Source organism: Helianthus annuus, chromosome 9 (genome assembly GCF_002127325.2).
Source record: "Helianthus annuus cultivar XRQ/B chromosome 9, HanXRQr2.0-SUNRISE, whole genome shotgun sequence".
Taxonomy (NCBI): Eukaryota; Viridiplantae; Streptophyta; class Magnoliopsida; order Asterales; family Asteraceae; genus Helianthus; species Helianthus annuus.
Genome location: NC_035441.2, coordinates 130,706,429 through 130,730,756, shown reverse-complemented (window position 1 = coordinate 130,730,756; position 24,328 = coordinate 130,706,429). Strand labels below are relative to the sequence as shown.

Sequence of the window (24,328 nt, the reverse complement as noted above, 5' to 3'; positions counted from 1 at the left end):
AATCCTCTCCATAAGAAGACGCGCTGTTACCTACAGAGGTACACAGGGTACGAGTGGCAGGAAAAAGAGCCAATGAACGTCCAGCAGGCTCTGTTCAATCGTGCGCCACGATCTTCTGACGATAAGTACACAAGGACGCCTACATGGCACCAATCGAGAGACGGGGACAACTGTCCCACGATCTCCACTTGTCTGCTGATGACGGAAGGGACAACAAGGCCGACAACAATGACACGTGGCTCCAATCAAGGTGCGCCAGCACCGACGAGCATCTAGAAGCCACTAAGCAGTCGAGGCCAGCGAGGCAAAGAGCATATTCGTTGTTGTCCGTTTCTGGCCCAAGGCCCATCAGCCCACAACCTCTTACACCACTCTGGCTATAAATAGAGAACTTCATCCCTCAGGTTATTCATTCTACTCTCTCGGCTCTCACTCTTTACTACTTAATTACTCTCAAAGCAGTCACTTATTCTCACGCCGGAGCCCGGTTAAGAGGGAAACCCCCACATTCCCCTCTTAACGAGTAACGGTGTTCTGTTTTGCAGGTTGAGTAACCAGTCGAAGCTCAAATACCTAAAAGAAGATTAACCTCTATGAAAGGAACATAAACCCACCTAATTAATACCTTAATTAGATCAGTGTTTCTTCAGACTCACAAACTCGCACAACCAAAATCTGTATGTTACACACTAATCGCGTACGCGTAGTTAGAATATAGTTTCTCAATAATTTATGCAATAATTAAACTTTTACTTTTGTAGTTACATTTCTGTCATCTCCTAACCCAATCGTTGTGCCATTCTGGATCCGACGACTCTACAATTCACTCCCTCAAATCGGAGAGAAAACCGTCACCAAACTCACTAATCATCTTCAATTTCTCTACTGCTTATATCATACGCACCTTTCAAAACCCTAATTTTCAGATCTATTCGGTTCTTCGAATTCAGTTACTGTAATTCGTCGATCGTCAACTGCTTGTGTAGAAATGGCGGTCAATACGGATCAATTTGAACTCTACTTCAAACGAGCAGATGTAGATCAAGACGGACGCGTTAGTGGCTCTGAAGCTGTTTCGTTCTTTCAAGCGTCTGGTTTACCTAAGCCGGTTCTCGCTCAGGTAATTGATGTTTAGTGATTTTGCGCTTTACTGTTAGAATTTTGTGTTTTTTGTTGATTGAGTTTGTTTCATGTCTAGGATCATGTAGTCGGAGGATTGATTTCGGTTAGATTTAGGTCAGATTTGCTTTGTTACGGATTAGGATGCGTATGTTAAATGTGGATTTGTGTGAGTTGCATTTAGGTATAGAGTATAGACAACTGATTAGGTGTTTTTGGTTATGGATTTTGGAAATGATCGTGTGATATTAAGTTGTTAGAATTTTGCATTTTCTAAAGTTGATTTCGTTATTTAGTTTATCGAATTTGTTTGATATAGGAGGATGTTTAGTCGTAGTGTTGCTTTCTGTCAGATTCAGGCCTGATTTACTTTGTTATGTACAGAATGCGGATGATGAATATGAGTTTGTATGAGTTACATTTAGGTATATGCATCTGCTTGGGTGTTTTTGGTTATGGATTATGAAAATGATCAGTTGCATTTTCTAAAGTTAATTTCATTTTTGATTTTTTTATTAGTCTGAGTATTAATCTCTATCAGATTCAAGCCAGACATTAGAATGCACATGTTAAATATGAATTTGTATGAGTTACATTTAGGTATAGACATTTGCTTAGGTGTTTTTGGTTATGGATTTTGAAAATGATCATTATCTGATATTACGTTGTTAGAATTTTGCATTTTCTGAAGTTGAATTTATTTTTGATTTTCTTATTTGTCAGGAGTGTTAATCTCAAACATATTGAGGCCAGATTTGCTCTGTTACACATCAGAATGTGTATGTTAAATATGAATTTATATGAGTTCCATTTAGGTACAGACATCTGTTTAGGTGTATTGGTTAATTTTGAAAATGATCATGTGATATTAAGTTGTTAGATTGAGATGATCAGCTGTACAAGGGTAGTGCAATGCTGCAATTGAGAGCACTCATATATGTTTTTACGGCTTGAATGTATATAATCGCTTTCTGATGGCGATTGAAGGTTTGGAAAATTCTGATTATTCAAGGAAGTAATAGATTAAGTGTAAAGTAATTTTACTCAAAGTAAGTTTTTTTAGTTTGACAATGGTTATTTGAACCCTTAATAATAAGATATTCATTGCAGCAGTAGGTTGTCCAAACATAGTAACTAATAGGTTAATCACTTCCAAATTGCACATCCAAACATCATATTATTATTCAATGAAGAATTTATTGTTTAGGAGAATTGAGTTGCTCTACGAGCAGGAACAGGATGTGAATTATAATCAGTGTCAAAATAAAAGATATGACGGTCTTGTATTTTGTTGTTTACTTTTGGAGACTAACAACATTATGAGCTGCTATGATTTATCTGTACTTAGACATCACAGTAAGTTTTGGTTTTGAATATGATGACATTTGATTATTTGATGCTCAAACTTGAGATGGGGTAGACACGGGTTCTTAGCACTTGTTGCCTCTTCTCATTCTATATAAGCATATAGAGTTGCAGTTTGGAAGGGATTTGTATTTTGCAAATTACATTTCATTATCTGAGCAAACTATATGCTGCTTTCTCGTGCCTGAAGAGAAAAGAATGGAACCTTAGTATCATATATATGTGTGTGTATTTGCATGTTTGAAAAAAAGGAAAAGAAACTATCATGCTCTAATTATATCTCGTGTTCTCAATATGGAGAGAAAGGGAAAGATATTTTATAATATTTTGAAGATACCCTTAATGTTAAAATGTGCTAGTTTCATCAGGGCCCCCGTAACTACAACAAGAAATAAATTAGTATGTCTTACCTTCTCTGCAAAATCTTGCCACATTTAAGAGACTCGGTTAATGTAATGATATAGCCTGCATATCGCAGTTCACATCCATGTAGGGATGGCAATGGGTCGGGTTTGGGACGGGTTTAGGTAATCCCAAACCCAAACCCGATTAGATAAGCTTGTCCCAAACCCGTCCCAAAACCCGTCGGGTTTCTAGCGGGTAAATACCCATCGGGTATCGGGTATACCCGCGGGTTTCGGGTAAACCCGTTAATTTAAAAAGATTACTCGTTGGGTATACTCATCTTAAAACCCATTGGGTATCTATCGGGTAACTACTAACCGGTTACATTTTGTTTTGTTATTATAAAAATATATATCAAATAACTACAATGTATATGGAATAGAATATCTATATGTGTAAAAAATGGATGTATCATATATATACATATTAATAATATAAAAGAAATTATATTGGGTATACAATCGGGTAAACGGGTATACTTTATCGGGTAATTGGGTCGGGTAAACGGGTATATCACTAAATCCCAAACCCGTCCCAAACCCGCGAAAAAAATAAAAACTATTCCCAAACCCGTCCCAAACCCGATTAACCGACCCCAAACCCGTCCCAAATGTGTCGGGTTTTGGGTTTACCCATCGGGTTCGGGTTTGATTGCCATCCATCCATGCTTGAAAGTCATGTGTTTTAAGCATTTTTAGCTCAAAGACCGTTTGATTTGGAGAGTAAAAGGTTACATATTATGTGCTACTGGAATATTCTTTGGTTCTTTACATTCTTTCATTGTATGTATTTCTTTGTGCGCAGATATGGACATATGCAGATCAAAATCGAAGTGGTTATCTTGGCCGAGCAGAGTTCTACAATTATCTGAAACTCGTAACTGTTGCACAAAGTAAGCGAGACCTTACTCCAGATATTGTGAAGGCAGCACTATATGGACCCGCTTCAGCTAAAATTCCTCCCCCTCAGATTAATCTACCTGCTTCTACTCCTCCTCAGCCAAATCCGAACATGGTGGGTTCAGCAGGAAATGGTATAAGGGGCTATTCACCACAGCAAAGTCAAGTCATGAGAGCCAATCCCATAGTGCCAGGTGGAGGGGCAAACATTCACAATAATTCACTGACAAGTGGAGTGCATGCACAAGTTTCCAGTACTACTAGTAGCTTGTTGCAAAATGCTAAACCAAATGGTTCGGCTGCTACTGTGCCTGCACCTAAAGATTCAATCGCTCGTGGCGTTTCAGGAAATGGGTTTGCATCATTTGGTGATGCTGTCTCATCTCAAGCAAGTTTTTCATTGCCTGTATCTGCTGGTGGGGCCCAGTTACCCACTAAACCCTTTCAAAGTCACCAACCTACTGCTAATCAGAACCACCAAACACACCCGAATTTTAGACATAATCAGCAAGCTGCTGGATCTACATTTCCCCCTGTCAGGCCTGAAAGTCTTCCTTCTTCACAACCGTGGCCAAAAATGTCACAGACCAGTGTTCAAAAGTATACCAAGGTTTTCATGGAAGTAGATACAGACAGAGATGGGAAAATTACTGGTGAACAGGCACGTAACCTTTTCTTGAGTTGGAAGTTGCCAAGAGGTTTGTTAAGTTCCTTTCAGTTCCCCTTGCTTTATTGAGTTTTCTATTTACAAACAAAACTTAAATACGCTGTGTCTCTCTGCACATATATTTTTGGATATACGTTTTTGCAACCATTTAAGATCATTTCTATATGCAGAATGGAACAGAGGGATTATTGTTTTTATCATTATTATCTTTCTGCAACAGTTACGAAATTCAGTCAATAAACTAAATTGGTTTATGTAGGTTATAGGACAATCATGAGAAACAAAGGAGCTTTCTTTTATTGCAAACTCAAATCAATTTTTATTAAGTTAAGTAACTTTTAGTTTACCTAGTTTATTTGAAGTCTGAATAACTTAACAGCTACATCAAAATTTACAAACATACATTTACAAGTTGATGGCGTCATGGCGGGAATAGTTTTCTTAAGTGGTTGGCCAAAAGTGGCGGCTACTTTTGTTTTTTTTTTCTTTTTTCATATAATAGTTATTTATAGGTCATGCCAAATTACAATTTTATCCCAAGTGTAAAATTACGATTTTGTCCCCGATTCAAAATAAAATTATGGTTTTGCCCTCAGCTAGAGTCCTGCCAAATTACGATTTGGCCCCCAGCTAAAAATTACGATTTTGCCCCCAGCTAAAAATTACGATTTTGCCCCCAGCTAAAAATTACGATTTTGCCCCCAGCTAAAAATTACGATTTTGCCCGCAGTTTTAAAATATTATGATTTTGCCCCCAATTCAAAATAAAAAAATGGTTTTGCCCTCAGTTCAAAATATTATTTTACCTCCTTTTTAAAATTACGATTTTACCTCAGCTAAAAATTGCAATCTTGCCATCGTTTTTTTTTGGGGCAAAACCATGCTACTATTTTATTTTGTTTTTATTCATGCCAAACAGCTGCCTAGCACTCGCTAATTGGTCCTGACAAATTATTGTTTTACCCCCAACTCTAAATTACACGTTTGTCATCGTTTTAGTTATTTTTTTTATCACAACTATGGTACTGTTTTTCTTTAATTGGTTAACTTGATGTATCTTTTTTGATATCGTGTTATAGGTAGCATGTATAACTAACCAACATAAAGGCGTACATGTTATTAAACTAAGAAATACTCGGTTTAGCGCCCCGCAACGCGGACGGCGCATAACTCTAGTATCAATACATTTAGAAAACAAGACACACATATCTAACCTTGCAAGTACTCTATTTGTGCACTATTTAGAGAGGAAGATGTAATAGTACTTTTCCATTATGAATTTCAGTTATAAGCACATAGTTAAAGAGAATTGGAGATTCATGATAAGAGTCACAAAGATAGTACCATTAATAATTTTATATGAATAGATAACCAGCAATCAACATGATGGTAAGTGATATATTAAACTAGACTTTGTTATTTACACTGTTCTTTGCTAAGTACGTAGTAACCAAAAACATTTATTAAAGTTGTTGAAAATCTGCGTTTACAGTGGGTTCCATGGAAGGACACTATTCATTTTCCTGAACTCTGATTACTTATTATTTTTTTTTGTTTCTATTCTATTTTTGTTTTCTTTTTTCACATACAGCACATACTTTAAATATAAGGTTTTGCTGTCTCAAAAGAATTCTGGACCATTTGAAGATCCTTGTGGCATAATGTTGCTGTTGCCATTCAAAAGTCATCTACTTTTATTATTAAGTTATGTTAATAGTTCTATATTCGTAAGAAGTTAATGTTTATTGATGTCATCTTGCTTAAAAATGACGAACAATGAAATTTTATCGACCTACGTGAAATGCCTTTAGGCGTTTAAATTTTTAAGCACAATGTTCCATTTTTTTGACCAATTATGTTTCATACATTTGTAGTATGTGTTCATTTTAGGAGTTTTTTTTTTCAATGTTTAGATCAAGTAGTGGTGTCAAAACATCTTGTAATAATAAAGTTGATTATGGTTATTATTGGTATTTCAGAGATCTTAAAGCAAGTGTGGGACTTGTCTGACGAGGACAATGACAGCATGCTTTCACTCAAGGAATTTTGTATTGCTCTATACCTTATGGAGCGGTTCAGGGAAGGCCGTCCTCTTCCTAAGGTGCTACCACCTAATATCTTTGAGGGTCAAACACCTGCTGCTTCACAATGGAGACCTTCGCCAGGTATACTCACTTGTAATTTTTTGGTACTTAGTTTGTCAACTTTGATTACAAAAATCATATATCATTTCAAAGTAATTTTGATAAAATGATTTGGGAGTTTTCATGCATTAGAGATGGAACATGTAAGTAAATGGGACTTTACCATGCTACCACTACTAGTTATCATTAATTAATTAATTTATTATGTTGTAGGCATCCAACAAGCACATGGGATGACAGGCCCACGTCAGGTGGTTTCTGTTGCAGCAAGACCACCTCGTCCAGTTCCGGTTCCAATACCTGAGGCTGATGAGCAGCCTAAACAGCGTAAGCAAACAGTTCCTGTGCTGGAGAAGCATCTAGTGGACCAACTTAGCACTGAAGAGCAAAAATTATTGAATTCTAAGTTCCAGGAGGCAACTGAGGCAGATAAAAAGGTCAAAACATGAAATTCTTCTTGCCATTAACTTTAATTTGGTATGACTGAAATTAGTTCTAGTAAGCTGCATGTTGTTTGGTTCAACTTTATAAAACAGACTGCTGTGTTGCACATGCTGTAATTCTAGTCAGATGGCCAATAATAAGTGAGCACCAGGTAGACAAAACAAAAGGACCAAACTACACATTTTTAACTTAACAAATTACAAGTAGTGAGCAGTTAAACGACTTGCATAACGAAGCATGTCAAAACACCAAATGGTTTAATGGCTGCCTTTTTGTTTATCATAGTTGTGTGAAAGTTGTGCACTTCCATTCTTCTGACTATCTTTTTTTTTCTGACACACAGGTGGGTGAACTCGAAAAAGAGATATTGGAAGCTAGACAGAAGATTGAGTTCTACCGAAACAAGATGCAGGAAATTGTGAGTTCTCTTTTTCCGTCCCTCCTTTATAATCAAGTGTATCCCTCATGAGCGTGCGCGTGTGCATGGTATAGAACTATTACAAATAGACGATATTCAACTTGGTTTAGCTTCAGCATTAGGGATGGGAGATAGAGAAACATGGTTCTAGATTCATGTGTTTTCGTTTCAGTTGGTGATTGTTTAAAAGAGATGATTTTTTTTGGTTTATCAGATATTATGTTTCATCTTTGGTACTTATAGTTCGAAAGGGAAAAGGTTGTTACTAACTTTCTATATAAACTGTTTGGAAATTGGAGCTTCCTTTAATAATACTACATTTGGGTTGTTTCACGTAATAAGCATCTGAATTCTGAACATGCTGTATAAATTTGTCACCCATCATATGTTTTGTTCTTTACTTACAGGTGTTGTACAAGAGCAGATGTGACTCTAGATTAAATGAGATCACAGAAAGGGTTGCCAGTGATAAAAGAGAGGTATTGCCCTATGCTTGATTGATGCGAACTTTACACATACACACACACACGTGCATGTGTTTTAAATATTAAATGCTGTTTTGTGGAATAAGCAACCTGTGTTTTCAGGTTGAATCACTGTCAAAGAAATATGAAGAGAAATACAAACAGTCTGGTGATGTAGCTTCTAAGTTGACTATTGAGGAGGCAACATTCCGTGATATTCAGGTCTACTGACAAGCTTCTCATGAGGTTCATATATAAAAATTATGTACTGATGGATATTTGTCCATTATAATAATTAGGGTAAAAAGATGGATCTTTACCGAGCAATAGTCAAGCTTGATCAGGATGGAAAACCTGATGAGATTCAGGTAGGTTGTTTTCTGATTGATTATGCTATATATTTTACTTTCGGAAGATTTTTGTAACCTTCTGGCTGTATAGGCCCGTGTTGATAGCATTCAAGCGGATCTTGAGGAGCAAGTAAAAATGTTGAATGAGCGCTGCAAAATGTATGGATTGCGTGGGAAACCAACGTCCCTGCTTGAGCTGCCTTTTGGTAATATTCTCACATTGACCACACAGTGTTCCACACTTCCACCTTTTTTAATACCAACTATGCCGTTAAATAAACTCTTGTTTGTTGATAAAAAATAGTCACATTTTAAATCATTTCTTTATTATACTAATGTTTTAAAACATCTCTGACTGTAAAGTGGTCGCGTATAGGCTATAGCCGTTCTGCCATTGTCATTATGAAACCAATCATATTTAAATACTTCATTTCTAAAATCAATCATGCAAATGTAAGTCATTGTAAAGATTTGCATTTAAAATATGCTCACGTTTTAAATAATTGGTTTTCCAAGAATATCTCCATATTTATACAGTTTAGATTGCAGAATCAATCAAATATTTTGTTAAACTAAATTTGTATACCCCTTTTACGAGTTTTTTTTACAAGAAAACACATTTCTGTAATGTGATGTAAAAACGTCGCATTCTAAATATTCTTTTGATAAAAGATGATATTTAAACTTAAATATACAAAAGAAAAACGGGTAAATGGATATTGGCAATTTTTTAAATGACATAAATGATCGGATTTGGTTCCTTAACATGTCACTCTACATATTTTGAGGTATTTTATTGATATGAATGTTAAAGCTGTACATGATGAATATGAGTTTGTGGTAAACAATTGAGAATTAAATTAATTAATCTATGATATGGTATTTATATACCTAAATTAGTTTTATTTAGCTTAAAGGTTGTGATGGAGCTTTCGTTGATGATTCTAATAAATTTATTCAGGATGGCAAAGTGGCATTCAAGAAGGAGCAGCTGATTGGGATGAAAAGTGGGATTCGTTTGAAGATGAAGGTAGTAAAGTAACACATAATAGAAAATTAAGCTGATGTATGTAAGAGTTTTATAACAGATTGATTTTGCATCCTGCTGCAGGATTTACATTTGTGAAAGAGCTCACACTTGATGTGCAAAATGTGGTAGCACCTCCTAAGCTAAAGTCGCACGAGAGTAAATCTACATCCCGAGACGGTGCAACTACAGTTCCAGCCGCATCGGATGCTGATAAGTTGACACCAGATAGTGACATGAATGAGAAAGATAAAGATAAAGAGAAGAAGATGGAGAGGGAGAAGGAGAAAGAGAAAGAGAGTCCACCAAACAGCCCAGCAGCGAGTAGCAAGGAACCAGAAAGCCCACCAAACAAGATTTTTCATGAAAAAACACAAAGGTACTTCGTTTTTATTTGGTAAATAACATAAAAAAACCAACATACTTCCTTATTTTACATGAAAAATGTCTCTCGACCTAATCTTCTTGGTATTTAAAGTCCCGAAACTTCTAAAATATACATGAAAAAGTCCCTCAACCCAATTTTGGTATATTAAAGTCCCTACTTGTCTAGAATGCACGTAATCACAAAAAATTAAAAATTGTTTGCCACCCCCTTAAACGGATCAAAATTTTGATCAAGTGACATTCAACATTTTTGCACAAAAAACTCTTTATGTCATCTTATTATGATCAATTAAAGAGGTAGCAAGTCATTATTTTAAACTCTGTTTACAAGTTCGTGCATTATAGACAATTTTAGGGACTTTATTATACCAATAGTGGGTTGAGACTTTTTTTCGTGTATTTTTGACAAATTTAGAGACTTTAATGCATCAAAATTAGGTTGAGGGACTTATTTGTGTAAAAATAAGAAAGTATGTTGGTTTTTCATGGTATTAACCTTTTCTTTTGTTATAAGAGGCATTCCTTGACAATATTTATTTTTGCTACTGGTGCAGTGAACATTCAGATGTTCCGTCGGTTATTTCTGGTGACAAAGATTTTGATGAGGCTGGTTGGCCTTCATTTGACACAAGTTATGACTCAGATGCAGCTTGGGATTCCAATGCTACAAAGCCTAATAAGGTGTGTTTGTATATATAGGGGCATGTTCAATACAAAACCAATTTTAACTAGAGAACTACAATAACCGCATAAACACTTGTCAGATAAAGTGGGAGAGAGTGTTACGTGGTTACATATCAGGCTTATGTATCATAGTTAAAGCAATAGGTACAAGTGTTTATGCGGTTTCTGTAGTTCTCTATTTGAACTTGGTTCTCTGTGTGTGTTTTAGATACATATAGCTAACTCTTATCCAATTCTTCCCTGTTTCTGTTATGCTGATTATTCAGTGTTGGAAATCGTATTTGTGAATTGTATTCTGTAATTGTTAACAAGACTTCTGTTTGATGATGATGACATTTTGCAGGAGGAGAGTACACAATTGTTTGATGGATGGGGTGGCCTAAACCCTATAAGAACAGAGGTTCCGAAGAAGGCGACGTTCACGTTTGATTCTGTTCCTGGCACGCCCTCATACAATTCCTCCCCGCCTGGAGACAGCTTGTTCCAAAACCATGGCCTATTTTCTTCAACTTTTGATAGTTCGGTTCCCAGCACACCTGCTTACAGTTATGCTGGTTCTCCTAGACAGCAACCCTTTGTTTCTGTATTTGCCGACTCAGTTCCAAGCACTCCCATGTATGCTACCAACTCACCTCGGGAAGACCACTCGTTCACCAATAACTTCTCAAGATTTGACTCTTTTAACAGCACTCCTAATGATGGTGGACTCTTCCAATCTCGGGACTCATTTTCAAGATTTGATTCATTCCGCAGCACCGCTCAAGATTCCGAGTATGACCACAACACCCTTGCTAGATTCGACTCCATGCGCAGCACTACTGTCGATTCTGATTTCGGCCATTCATTGTTCCAAAACCCGAATGATTCATTCTCAAGATTTGATTCCACGAACGAGTCATCTGATTTTAGTCATGGGTTCCCATCATTTGATGATGCGGACCCATTCGGATCAAGCGGCCCCTTCATGTCACATGACCCGTTCAAGACAACAGTGGAGAGTGAAACTCCAAGAAGAGATTCGGTAGATGGTTGGAAGGCGTTTTAATTAATATTCATGCTCGGGTTTTGAGTCTTGTATAGGTAAGTTTGCTTCTTATCTTTGTTTGGTTTGCTTGATTGTTTGTTTGTTTTTGGAAATCGCAGATTCTACTTTTAGAGCTATCAAACTGCCGATTGATCTGTTTTGAGATGCATAAGGTTAAAACCAATGTAAAACTAAAAGAACCTTCTCTATTAAAGCAATTCCTCTAGATGTACCTTAATTACTTTTGGGATTTAATCATTGCGGGATAATAACAAAACTGATCCGAGCCAACGTTTTCTTTTCTGTTTTTAACACGAATCTTGCAAGCATGTTTCCGCCATCTTGCGAGGATCCAAAAAGCTGAAGTCCTTGTCAACTGTTAATGAAGTAAATAAAATTTGTATATGGATTTCAACTTTTAAGAACCTTGGCAAGATGGTGTGGCTTACTGGTATGCGAGAAGAAAGATAACGCGGGCCGTTATTTTTTAAGTTATCTTTGGTTTTATTACTTGTTAACACATGGGATCACGATTCATATCTTGTTCATGTGTTATATTTTCTGAAATGGTTTCGATGTTTCATCATTTATGGCTTGATGTGTTTATCAAAGATCTGAAACCACATGGGACATGTATGTGTTTTTTGGCTTCAAGGTGTACTTTTTGGGTTTTTGTTGTCGTTTGTGAATGCTGGGTTAGATTTCGGGCTGTTTGATTTAAGACATATTTCAGGTTTGATGACAGAGGTAACCTTTGCCCTTTGGACATGCCTTAACCGGTCGCTACACTTTTATTCGGATATATTCACTAAACAAACTTTAACAGGGTAACCCCTTGATACACATTGACACAGACATAGCCTTCGGATATAATTTAGTTGAGGCATAGCCTTTGGATACACCTTAGCCGGGTCTAACCTTTGGGTACACGCCGAGATATGGGTTTATGAGTTTACCTGTAGGACATTGTGAGCCCATTGTTACTACTGCACATGTACCGAATGCAAAAAGGGTAAAATATTAAATGGGGCGCTCATCAGGTAAAGGACACCTGACATCTTATGTGGCTATGTCGTGCGGTGCACATTAAATGAACCACAACTTCCTGTAATCACAAACTATAAATGTACCTCCTAGCAACTAGCTTTGACCTCATTAAACATGCTCGATAACCGCTACTCTTTCTCATTTCGGAGCGTGGTCGCTAGTATACTATCCCGCAATACAAACAAGTCATTGTAGATGAACGAATAAGCATATCTGATTTCGTTCTCAGTCACATGATCTTGTGTGCTCTGTGATGTACGATTGTTATCAGCCAGCCTGATAGAAGTCAAAGAGGGTAACATATAGAAACTTGTAACATTAACATTAACATCATGGCCAACATAAGGCTGAAGTTCCACGATATTAAAGGTCACCGAAACACCTAGTAGGTCGATCTTATAGGTGTTACTGTAATCATTCAATGCTAATTCAAGTATTTTATTACTCTATGGAATGCGTAAAGCACAGTGAATGAATGGAGTGAGTTTTGGTTATAAAAAAAAAGTGTGTTTCTCTACTTGTGTGGGAGTAATCGTTTTTCATTGCTAGTTCAAGCTTGGCATGTTTGGATGGTGTTCTCTGGAATCTAATCACAACTTTAGGTGGTGATTTCTGTATCCTAAACTCGTATTAGATTGCCCTACAGATTGGTCGAGTGGTGTATCTGTATCTCGAGTCACCCGTAGCCTGTCCGCTTCTTTTGAATTTTTAAATATCTTACCCGTTACCTACTCTGATTCCTATCACAACCTTCCACTTGTTACGCATCATCAAGGCTCTAGATGAGGTACGAGAGGGGGTATGAGTGTGTTTATTTAGAACCGTCACAAAAACAGCTAAAGATTTGTGATAAATTAGCAAAACTATGTTGTATCAATAGTGTCCTAATTAGTTATTTAAGTTATTCAATATTGTATCAATTGATGTTTTTAATGAATATGTTTCTTGTAATGTTTTTTATTGTTGTTTGTAACATTTTTTACTATAGATAAAAAAAAGAATTACATTTTTAACTAAAGAAAAAAAATTAAAAACTTCATCAAACACAAATTCATGTGTTATCTTTTATTTGTAATTTTTTTTACTATAGATAAAAGTTAGAAAATTACATTTTCTTTTTAAAATAACTTCATCAAACTTTTTTTTCTATTTTTTATAGTTTTTTAAAAGATATTTGGGTGCAAGAAAGTGCGTTGTCCTGTGTTCTTAGTAACAAATTATCTTTAATTTGTTATTTGTAACATTATTTCTTCGATGTACTTACAATGAACGAAGTGCCTTGTTTATATAGGCAAAGGTTCTATTGTACAACAATATTACCACTAACAAATGTTTAACAATGGATCTAGCATTATTTCAAAAAAGAAAAGAAAAACAACAAATCAAAAGCTACATAGTTGTAAACGACAATGAAATGTCTACCAAAGATTTTTTTTGTGCCTGCTAACGAGTGTTGATAACTAAAACAGCGGGTAGAATAATTGAAACTTATAGTCGTCACTGCTTACGTCTACTATTTAGAAATCTCTATGATACTGGGGTCTATATGAACATCTTCTGTGTTTTCTTCATTAATAAATCATCCCATTACATGACTTGACAATCTTTTAACACACACGCGGAATGGTTCTAGTAAATTTTTTGTTACTACACGAATAGTAAATTGAACGACAAAAAATATGTCGTTAGATAATTGAATTTGCCAAACAAAGAATGTCTATAAACAGACAAAAAATGTCTTGACAAAAAGGTCCTCATTTGAATTTGCCAAACAAAGAATGTCTATAAACAGACAAAGAATGTCTTGACAAAAAGGTCCTCATTTGTTGACTATTATAAATTGTATTGCCAAATAGAACTGTCAATTGTCGACTAAAATTGTCGATATGTTGAATTTGAAAATCCAATTTCTTGAATATAATATTCATTTTAGTAGTCATTTGTTGACTATAAATTTTGAATGAAGGAATCATTTGATTTCGATAATGGTTAATCGATTTTGTTTGTGTATGTTTATAAAAACAGTTGCTTATAAAATGCTTAAGGAGAGATTAACATAAATATTATATTCAAGAAATTGGATTTTCAAATTCAACATATCGACAATTTCAGTCGACAATTGACAGTTCTATTTGGCAATACAATCTATGATAGTCAACAAATGAGGACCTTTTTGTCAAGACATTCTTTGTCTGTTTATAGACATTCTTTGTTTAGCAAATTCAATTATCTAACGACATATTCGTGTAGTAACCAAAAATTTACTAGAACCATTCCGTGTCTGGTATATGAACATCTTCTGTGTTTTCTTCATTAATAAATCATCCCATTACATGACTTGACAATCTTTTAACATACACCAATACCAAGGATGAGAAGTGAACGCTAGGGAACTATAGCCATAATTTCTCGTACCTAAAAACTTAAGAACCAAAGCTGAAATTTCAACATGCCACAAAGACGTTTCGCGTATTTTTGTTTTATATAACTATTAGGTTTTAGGAAGTTCGATTGGAACCATTTTTATAAGATTTGTACGCTTTTTAGTTTTATCAGAACTTTTATTCTATTGGTCAGAGGGCTAAAATTTAAAGCAAATGTTTGTATATCCCAACAAGTTACAAGTTGACCCATTCATACAAATGGTAAAGAGAAGTTGACCAAAAAATGACCCAAAAAAATTTAAAAAAGTGAAGAGAAATTCTTATTGTTACCTTGTAACAAAATGATAATTTTAAAAGAGAAGCAAAAAGAAAAATGTATTAAAAAAAAAAAAAAAAACTAGTGGTTTAATCAATTTGTACAAATTAACTTTGTGCTAGATACTCAACAAAATGGATAGAAGTCAAAACCAGCAAACCACTTGAATTTGGTTGGTTTTGAATCAATCATTATCCAAAATACCCTTTAGAACATCAAGTCCTTCAGCGGATATGCTCCTGCGTCTATGCATTTTGGGTATCTCGATCTTTGGTGGCGGGTCGGATGAGAAACAGACGACCACAACCGTCAGATTGTCACAACTGTTCCGCTTCAAAGCCTCCCTAACAAGTTGTCTAGAGCACTTCTCAGGGTCGTTATGTAGCATAAGTTCCTTCCTTACAATTGTTACCGCGTATTGGCTGCTCATCACATCCCATAGACCATCACACGCGATTATCAGAAACTCGTCTTCTTCAGTTAGTGTTACTTCTTCCAGTTCTGGCTCAGCACTCAAGAGGCTATCCGAACCTTTGGGACCCTTCATGTGCCAGTCTCCCAGTGCACGTGCTACTGACAGCTGTCCGTTGAGATACCCGTCGTAAATCACACCTCCAAGTTTCTCTATTCTCATTTTCTCAGATGTGCAGCTCGGTTTGTGGTCTGTTGAAAGCTCAATCGCTCTTCCTCGTTTCCCTAGTACAGCTCTCGAGTCCCCAGCATTTGCAATTAACATATTCCTGTGAATGCCAATCGTCAAAGTCCGCATATATACTAATCTTTGAATCTTGATGACCCGCACCATATGTCATTATAAGGGTGTGAATTTATGACACGACATAACCTAACACGAAATTTGTGGGTCTGAGTTTAGAATAAACGGTTTGGGTCTAACCCATGAACACGCTTAGTTAAACGGGTTTCGTGTCAAACTGGCAGGTTCGCGCGTAGACCCATTTAACCCACTTATATTTAATATTAAAAAACACGTTCTATATCATAAATAAACGGAAAAATTACAAGTTTTGTACTTTATCTTAATACCATTTGTCACAGGCGGTGTCCTTTTTAACGAATTTTGACAAGTTTTGCCCTTTACAAGGAATTTTGTTGCACGTTTTGTCCTTTAGGCTTAACCCAGTTAGATTTTCTTGTTAAATCTTGTCACCCAAGGGTATTTTAGTCTTTTTACCCATTTATTTCAAGAGTCAACCCTAAAATATTTTGTTTTATTCTTTTAAAGAAATAAATGGGTAAAAAGACTAAAATACCCTTGGGTGACAAGATTTAACAAGAAAATCTAACTGAGTTAAGCCTAAAGGACAAAACGTGCAACCAAATTCCTTGTAAAGGGCAAAACTTGTCAAAATTCGTTAAAAAGGACACCGCCTGATAAGTGGTATTAAGATAAAGGAGAAAACTTGTAATTTTTCCTAAATAACTGGTTTTGAGTATTATATGCGAAAAATATAGAAGTTGAAACTGCAACCGGCATAAGAATCTATAATTTAATGTATTTATTTTGCATAAATTTGTATTTTTGGTTGTAAAAAATATATATATAATATATGGGGTAAGTTAATGTACAAAGTACACTTAACGTACAAAGTGTAAAAAGTAATTACGCATGAAGGAAATAACAATTGAAAATTACGCATTAAGGAAATAACAAATGAAAATTACGGATGAAGGAAATCAAACTTACTCAACCAATAAAATCCTTTTTACTCTTTGTACGTTAACAACCCTTTGTATTTAAACCTTTTACTTTAAAATATTAATATGCAGAAAAATAAGAAAAAAAATAATAATTCAGGTTAAACGGGTCATGTTTGTGTCAACCCGCGAATTTATGTGCCGTGTTTGGGTTCGTATGTCTAACACGGTTTACCGGTTCGCATCAAAATTTTTGATTTCATGTCAGGTTGGACATGTCAACCAGCGAAGATGACCCGTTTAGAACCCGTAATATCAATTGTTCAGTCGGTATAAAGTAGGTTACCTTCCTAATATGAGGGCAGTCAATGCAGTAGTTCCAGAGGAATTATCAAGAGATCTAGTATCCGCTAGCGCATGATCAACTTTGGCAAACGCATTCTTGACAGCTTTCTTCACCCCCTTTGGGAAAATAGAGTCCTCGAGAATGAACTCAAGAATGTTTCTTTTAGTAAATGATGCAGCATCAATGCCACCATGTCCATCGAAAACCTGCAACAGTAATTCAATTGCATACATCAGGCATGAAACACTAGTTTAGTTTCCTTGTTGATCAAGGAATTTAGAGAGTTGGATATGTAAAGTTACCCCATAGAAAGCTCCATGAAAAGGGTAATCTGGTTGTGGATCTAAATGTTGTTGAAGATCATCTACACAAATATATTCGTCCTCCATATACGGTTTTGGACCCATTTCGGAACAGCTGCCTGAGCGAAAGATGGGCGTATACGCGCATTTCTCGTTTTGTGGTGATTTCAGGCCGCTGCCTTCGTTTGTAGATTTCTTTACAGACTGAGAAAAGAACAATTATTAGAAAATCCAAATGATACAATTTACAACATTATAATCACATAATCAATTTTCTTAGGTTTTGTCTTCATTATTTATTTATTTATTTATTTTTTTAAATAATTAAAATGTAATATGATTACAAACCAATGGCAGGTAGACAGCAACAAGCTGCGCCGCTACCCCTTTCTGAATAGCAAACCCTACCCAACACCTTAGTAAGTTATAAATCCCGCCCAATCGAAGTATGTATTTCAAGGTTTTTAACCAACTGAAGTCATAATCTAGAGCAAAGATTATACAAGAAAATTACACTTTTATTGAAATAACTAAACCATATCTGTTAGCAGTTTGTGGTACATCAACACTGGATCAATTTAATGCTTGTGAATTAAACAGCTAGTCTTAGATACTTAACCCGAAACCACAAAATGTTGTTTGATCTTAACATACCAAAGGGCTTCTAGCCTAGTGGTTTCAAGGTGTGTAAACTGTAAAGTGGTGTTGGTGTCACTCCCCATGAGGTTGAGGGTTCGAGTCCCATAGTGGACATCGGTGTACAACTAGTAGGATTAGAGGGTGCGTGTTATCCGTTCAAAAAGAAAAAAAACTGTCACTTGAATACCCAAGAAACATGGCAAACTGGGTTGATATTCCGATAATAGTCCATATTGGCAATTTGACCAGTGGCACTCTTAACTTTCGTTTTCATTGGCAAGGGCAATCCCACTCACATTATCATCATAGATTTACACCCGATTTCGCTCACAAGGAATGTACGTTTCCCCATTTCGTTCATAATCATCCATGTGAGTGAATTTGCTCTTGGCAACGAAAGTGAACGTTAGGAGTGTCATTAGTCATATTGATAGTACGGACTATTTGCCAATAAGTCATAGTTTGGATTGTTAAAATCCAATTTGCCAAACAAAACAAAAAAAAAAAAAAAAAAAAAAAAACCATGGAAGATGGACCAAATGACAAGATCTTGAGTTCATTCACACAAACAGTTTGTTTGGGACATCTTATTCAACAACATAACATACTAAAATCACCAAAACAGCTTATGAATTCATCTTCAGCACACTATATTCATAACCCACAAAAAGTATTTATACCTATCATTAAATGATAAAGAAAGATGATAGAACATTTTATTTCTAAAACAGATATGTGGGTCATGTTGTACAAACTAAACCCCAAAACAACTTCTTACCAATACAGATTACAAAACATAATCCTCAAAAGTCAAAAACAGAAATCTGGTCACTTTTGAGGAAAAATCACCAACCGAATCCGAGGTGCCAGCCAGCATAGCCTGGCTAATACAATGTCTCACAGGCTGAAGACTCCTAGGAGGCTTAGCAGCAGCATTTGGTTGATCAATATTATCTTCCAAAGGAGGCACACATTCCTTCAAATACCCATTATCCAATGATGTACATTGATCAGTCCCAGGACCCATTTCACCTTTCTCTTAATCAATTCATCAAACACTTGGTGTGCACACTAAATAAACAACTTAATCCAGACAGACAGACAGTTCATCAACAGCCCATTGTGTTGTTACAGCATACAAACAGCTGGAAACCAGCTAGTCCTCCATCCACAAGCAACCGGCTCTAGAACAACAATCAAGGTGCAGACCCACATGCGAAAAGTTGTTCATTTTGAGTGGATCAATGTAGCGTTAAAGAGGAGACTTGTGACACGTGGCAGACAGCCAGCTTTGTGTTTTCATGGTGTTTCAGTTGACTTTGCAAAACTCGTATCTTCTTTTACGAAGACGGCAATCCCCATTTCTCATTCTTATTTTATGTTAAAAAAAATGTTATTGTAATTTAGGGCATGTTTGGCTAAGCTTTTTGAAACAACTTATTAAGTTATTGGTTTTTTAAAAAGTTATAAGCTTCAAAATGATGTTTGGCAATGAGGTTGTATGCAGGGCCGACCCAAGGGTAAGCCAAATGAGGCTTAGGCCTTGGGCCACCAAAACTATAGGGCCTCCATAATTTGATGAAACCACAGTCCATTTACAAAAATTTAGGGTGTGAGTTATCAACAGATTGATGGTTGGTAGTGTAGTGGTTTTGTGTATGTATGGATGTTGGTAAGACCTGGATTCGAAACAGATTGATGGCAATGAGGTTCAAAATGATGTTTGGCAATGAGGTTGTATGCAGGGCCGGCCCAAGGGTAAGCCAAATGAGGCTTAGGCCTTGGGCCACCAAAACTATAGGGCCTCCATAATTTGATGAAACCACAGTCCATTTATAAAAGATTTAGGGTGTGAGTTATCAGGTTGGTAGTGTAGTGGTTTTGTGTATGTATGGATGTTGGTAAGACCTGGATTCGAATCCATGGTTCATCATTTTTTTTCTTGTTTTTAAATTTTAACACAATCTTTCAAATAATTACTTTGGGCCCTTCAAGTTTAACTTTCAATTACATACATTTTTTTTTTGGGAAAAAGGTCACAATATTTTACTTCGCCTTAGGCCACCCAAAAGGTTAAGCCGGCCCTGGTTGTATGTGAGGGGAAAAAACTAGGGCTGTAAACGAACCGACCGAACACGAACAAGGTCATGTTCGTGTTCGTTCGTTAAGGAAATTAACATGTTCGCGAACTGTTCACGAACGCATACCGAACATAAGTTTATGTTCGTGTTCGTTCGTTAAGGAAATTTAGTTGTTCACGAACAGTTCGTGAACACTTGTCTCGAACACAAATGAACACAAGCAAATAAAAATGAACGAAAACGAACATTTAACTTGAAAATAAAAATAATAACATTGATATCCTTAAACATTATATAAGTAGTTAAACACAACCATCAAATAATAAATCAAAACACAAGAAGTCTACTACACTACCAAACAATGAATCAAGTTTAACTAAGTTAGACATAATTATCCAAAAAAATGAATAGGGTTTCATGTTTTTAATAGATAAAAGGTTTATTATTTATTATTTTGTTAAATATAATCAAACGAATATGAACGAACGTAACCGAACGTTCACGAACGCAGTCGAACGAACGAGGCCTGTGTTCATGTTCGTTCGCTAAGCTAACCGAACGTAATTTTTGTTCGTGTTCGTTTGTTAAGCTAATCGAACGAACATAAACGAACTTCCCGCCGAACGGTTCACGAACTGTTCGCTGAACGTTCGGTTCGTTTACAGCCCTAGAAAAAACCAATAAGTCAATAAGTCAGTCCATACTGACTTTTCAAAAAAGCCAATATAAGTCAGTCCATACTGACTTTTCTAAAAAGCCAATAAGTCAGTCCATACTGATTTTTCTAAAAAGCCAATATATCAATAAGTTGTTTCAAAAAGCTTAGCCAAACATTCCCTTAATTTAATTAAGAGTAAACTGCCGTTTTGGTCCCTAAGGTTTGGTCACTTTTGCCACTTTAGTACAAAACTCAAACCTTTTGCATTTTGGTCCTTGTGATTTTAGTTTTATTGCCATTTTAGTCCAAAAGTGAAATCAGGTCATATTTGTCTTATAAAATCCTGCTATTTTGTCTTTTTCCTCAGGGGCAAAATGGGCATTATATAGAAAATTTATATAATATATTTTTCTCTCTCCCATCTCAAACTCTGCCCCTGAGGAAAAGGACAAAATAGCAGGATTTTATAAGACAAATATGACCTGATTTCACTTTTGGACCAAAATGGCAATAAAACTGAAACCATAGCACCCAGATGCAAAAGGTTTGAGTTTTGAACTAAAGTGACCAAACCTCAGGGACCACAATGTCAGTTTACTCTTTAATTAATATTAATTACTATATATTAACAATTTAGGTAGCATCTTAGGTAGCATCTTGGCTATAGTAGCCAATTAAACTTTCATTGTATAGATATTTATCAAAGTACCATTTGAGTATCATCTCTTTTTTTCATCAAACAGATCTGAGTATTAGATGGTCTTTTTTCTTATAGTATAATTTACATTTTTATTCCTTTGGGTATTTAGTTAGGTATTTATTTTTCTCTACAAAGTTGAGTTCGTCTACATTTTACGTCAGCTCATTATATAAGTTTGAGTTTGTTTTGCCTACGTTTTATGCCACATGATCGTATAATTTCGTGTTTTTGTTTTACGATTTTCCGGTTTTGATCGTCGTTTACTTAATATGGTTTTACGACCCCCGCACCCGCAACGCGGGGGTTAAACACTAGTTATATAATAAAGCTCAAGAGTTGTGAGGCGAGCTTGTCACAAAGCCAAGTAGGCTCATACAAACATAAAGCTCCATCAATACATTTCTAGACATAACAACAAATACTAGCCATCAATCGATTAGCAATTTAACATCAATAAATTTATTAGCAAGTATTAGCTAATACTCACAACCATTAGTTCTGATCATGAACATGTAGGATAGCATTGTAACAACTCGACCTTTCGGATTGTTATCCGTTAGCTACTTGCTTCGATTTGTAACCGTTTTATACTCCGAGATTTGATATAAATAAAGGGTTATATTATACTAAATACATTTTCATCACACAGCACCACTGCACGCTTAAACACTCTATATTCGAAAACGCATAACGCTAACACAACACGAATCACAGAGAATTATGTTACTTAAATTACCGAGTGTGTTTGTTTGTTCGGTAACCACTCTCGCCTTCGCACTCGTTTATCGCAATGCAAACTCGAAACGCGGATTTATTCATGTTGTAGTGTTATTTGTGTGCTTACTAAGCTTGTTTAATTATGTTATGTGTGGTTGTTATACGCTCAAACGCAAACTCTCACAACTCGATTTATCGTATCACAACGCAACACAACGCTACACTTAATACCTCGCTAAAATACTTAACATACTTACACTAACTAACGCAACAAAACGCATTAAACGAGCATCCTACATGCGAAACGAGGAACGGATTGCACAAAATAGCAGGTTCGAACCAAGGTCTCTTGTGCGATCCCACCTCTTCTATAAATACCCAAGCCCTCCTTTCTCATTCGCACTTGCTGATTTTCATACCGAAACGCTGCCGAATTGATGTCCGGCCATTTTCAAGTTAGATTTATCAGTTTTATGTGAATGCACAACGTTTTCCACTTCGATTTTCCACAAGATTTACTTTGATTTCATCAAAACTCTTCCATTCTTCAACCAAACTTCATCTTTTTACAAAGAACTTCATCTTTTTCATAAAACTCTTCATCTTTTTCATCAAATCTTCTTCATTTACAACTGATCTACACTTGAACGGGTGATTTGGGTTTAGCTTTGGCTTCCCAAGTTGTGGAACTGAGGATTCCATACTCACCAAGTGTTAGATCTAAGTTGAAACTCTTTAAAACTCTTTTTAAACTTGATTTTCACACTAAAACAGACCTAAAATGACATGTATTTCGTTCACTGAATAGTGGAACGAGGTAGTGTCAAAACCGTCTCGAATTGGACTCGAAAATACATCCGATTCAAGCGAAAACACAGTTCCGAACGCCAAGAATAGCCATGGTTGTGAACTGGACTGTTCTGTGTGAAGCCAAGCTTCGTACGAAGGCACTGGTTTTACACATCACAGCCCGATTCTAATTCATGACTCAGACAAAGACCTCTCCGACTCTAAGTTTAATCAGTAGCTTAAGGTTGGAGGGATGAACACTCGATTTTCCGAAGACAGACGCGAAGACACTCGATTTTAGACAACGGAAACATCACTTGTGCGAAGACCCACCTTCGTATGAAGGCACGCCTTCGTACGAAGGCACAACTTCGTACGAAGCCTCTGTTTTCCACCAACACTTTGATTTTCGACCGTTTCAGCACTTTGGAGGACTTACGCTTCTGTTCCCGTACGCAGGCTGATCCGGCGCTCCCTTCAATCCATTTCCCAGATCGTGTTTATCTTTAGGCACGCACTGTGAGTATACTCGAACCCTTTTTCGCTTAACGCACTTTTGGGTGTTACATACATTCTCTATCAAAAAAACAACACACAACTCAATCACTTTTATAAACGCTAACCGCTCCCGCATGCTATATGTGATTTGTTGAATGCTTGTTACTATGCTTACACAGTGATTACTTGCCCAACCGCCTTTAGCAACGATAGTACTATAGTTTGGACTTAGCACCTGTTTATTCAGGGGTTGCTAAGGATCACATACTTTACTTCATGTGTTCGCTTCGGTGAACATGTGTCGCGCATACTCTACTCGCAGTCACGTGGTTAGGATGTATCATTGTTGGCAGTTTACATGCTTCGCCCGTTACGTGTTACATGCTAGTTATGCGTAAACGCTTTTCATACTATATCTGGGCAAACTTGTGTACTCACCTTTACATTATTGTATTGACCTTATTTTAACGTATGTGACTAGTTGATGGATTTATGCTGCAAATGGATAGGGAGTCTGGAAACTCATCTAATAAAATCTAGGTTGTCAGATCATGTTTTTGTTTGAGAGATTTTGATATCTGTATGACTATTGTGAATTATTTTGTTTGATAGTATGGGATATTAAACGTATTAAAAATATTGTCACAAATTAGTTGTTATGGATTCTCTTGAGCAATCTGATTCGCCTAGTACCACGCCCCGATGATTCCGTCGTCGGTTGGGGTGTGACAAGCATGCATACAACATATAATAGATGCGACACCAAAGTTTTATATGTATGTATGTATATATATACAC

General features: G+C 36.2%; 2 protein-coding genes across 3 annotated transcripts; one reads left to right on the top strand and one right to left on the bottom strand.

Moving 5' to 3' along the window:
- Positions 1-757: 757 nt before the first annotated feature.
- On the top strand, positions 758-11,652 carry LOC110878704 (epidermal growth factor receptor substrate 15). The gene is made up of 13 exons (XM_022127057.2): positions 758-1,120; positions 3,694-4,486; positions 6,435-6,620; positions 6,813-7,036; positions 7,387-7,461; positions 7,869-7,940; positions 8,049-8,147; positions 8,225-8,293; positions 8,367-8,481; positions 9,237-9,305; positions 9,387-9,681; positions 10,244-10,370; positions 10,717-11,652. The coding sequence occupies exons 1-13, from the start codon at positions 989-991 to the stop codon at positions 11,416-11,418; spliced, it is 2,958 nt and encodes a 985-aa protein (XP_021982749.1). The 5' UTR covers positions 758-988; the 3' UTR covers positions 11,419-11,652.
- Positions 11,653-15,026: 3,374 nt separating this feature from the next.
- Positions 15,027-19,433, bottom strand: LOC110878705 (probable protein phosphatase 2C 47). 2 transcript variants are annotated; one of them, XM_022127058.2, is made up of 4 exons: positions 18,941-19,433; positions 17,449-17,652; positions 17,147-17,352; positions 15,027-15,884 (listed from the first exon to the last, which is right to left on the bottom strand). In XM_022127058.2, exons 1-4 carry the CDS (start codon positions 19,112-19,114, stop codon positions 15,329-15,331), a joined length of 1,140 nt encoding a protein of 379 aa, XP_021982750.1. In that variant the 5' UTR covers positions 19,115-19,433; the 3' UTR covers positions 15,027-15,328. The 2 variants fall into 2 exon arrangements, with proteins under 2 accessions (XP_021982750.1, XP_021982751.1); XM_022127059.2 differs by having other exon boundaries at positions 17,449-17,643; positions 18,941-19,432.
- Positions 19,434-24,328: the final 4,895 nt, after the last annotated feature.

Coding starts and splice junctions, on each gene's coding strand:
- LOC110878704 (XM_022127057.2), top strand. CDS start 989: ATGGCGGTCAATACGGATCAATTTGAACTCTACTTCAAACGAGCAGAT. Junction 8,294..8,366: donor GAAAACCTGATGAGATTCAG/GTAGGTTGTTTT, acceptor CTGGCTGTATAG/GCCCGTGTTGATAGCATTCA. Junction 9,682..10,243: donor TTTCATGAAAAAACACAAAG/GTACTTCGTTTT, acceptor CTACTGGTGCAG/TGAACATTCAGATGTTCCGT.
- LOC110878705 (XM_022127058.2), bottom strand. CDS start 19,114: ATGGGTCCTGGGACTGATCAATGTACATCATTGGATAATGGGTATTTG. Junction 17,353..17,448: donor TTCATGGAGCTTTCTATGGG/GTAACTTTACAT, acceptor TTACTGTTGCAG/GTTTTCGATGGACATGGTGG. Junction 15,885..17,146: donor ACTGCCCTCATATTAGGAAG/GTAACCTACTTT, acceptor TGGCATTCACAG/GAATATGTTAATTGCAAATG.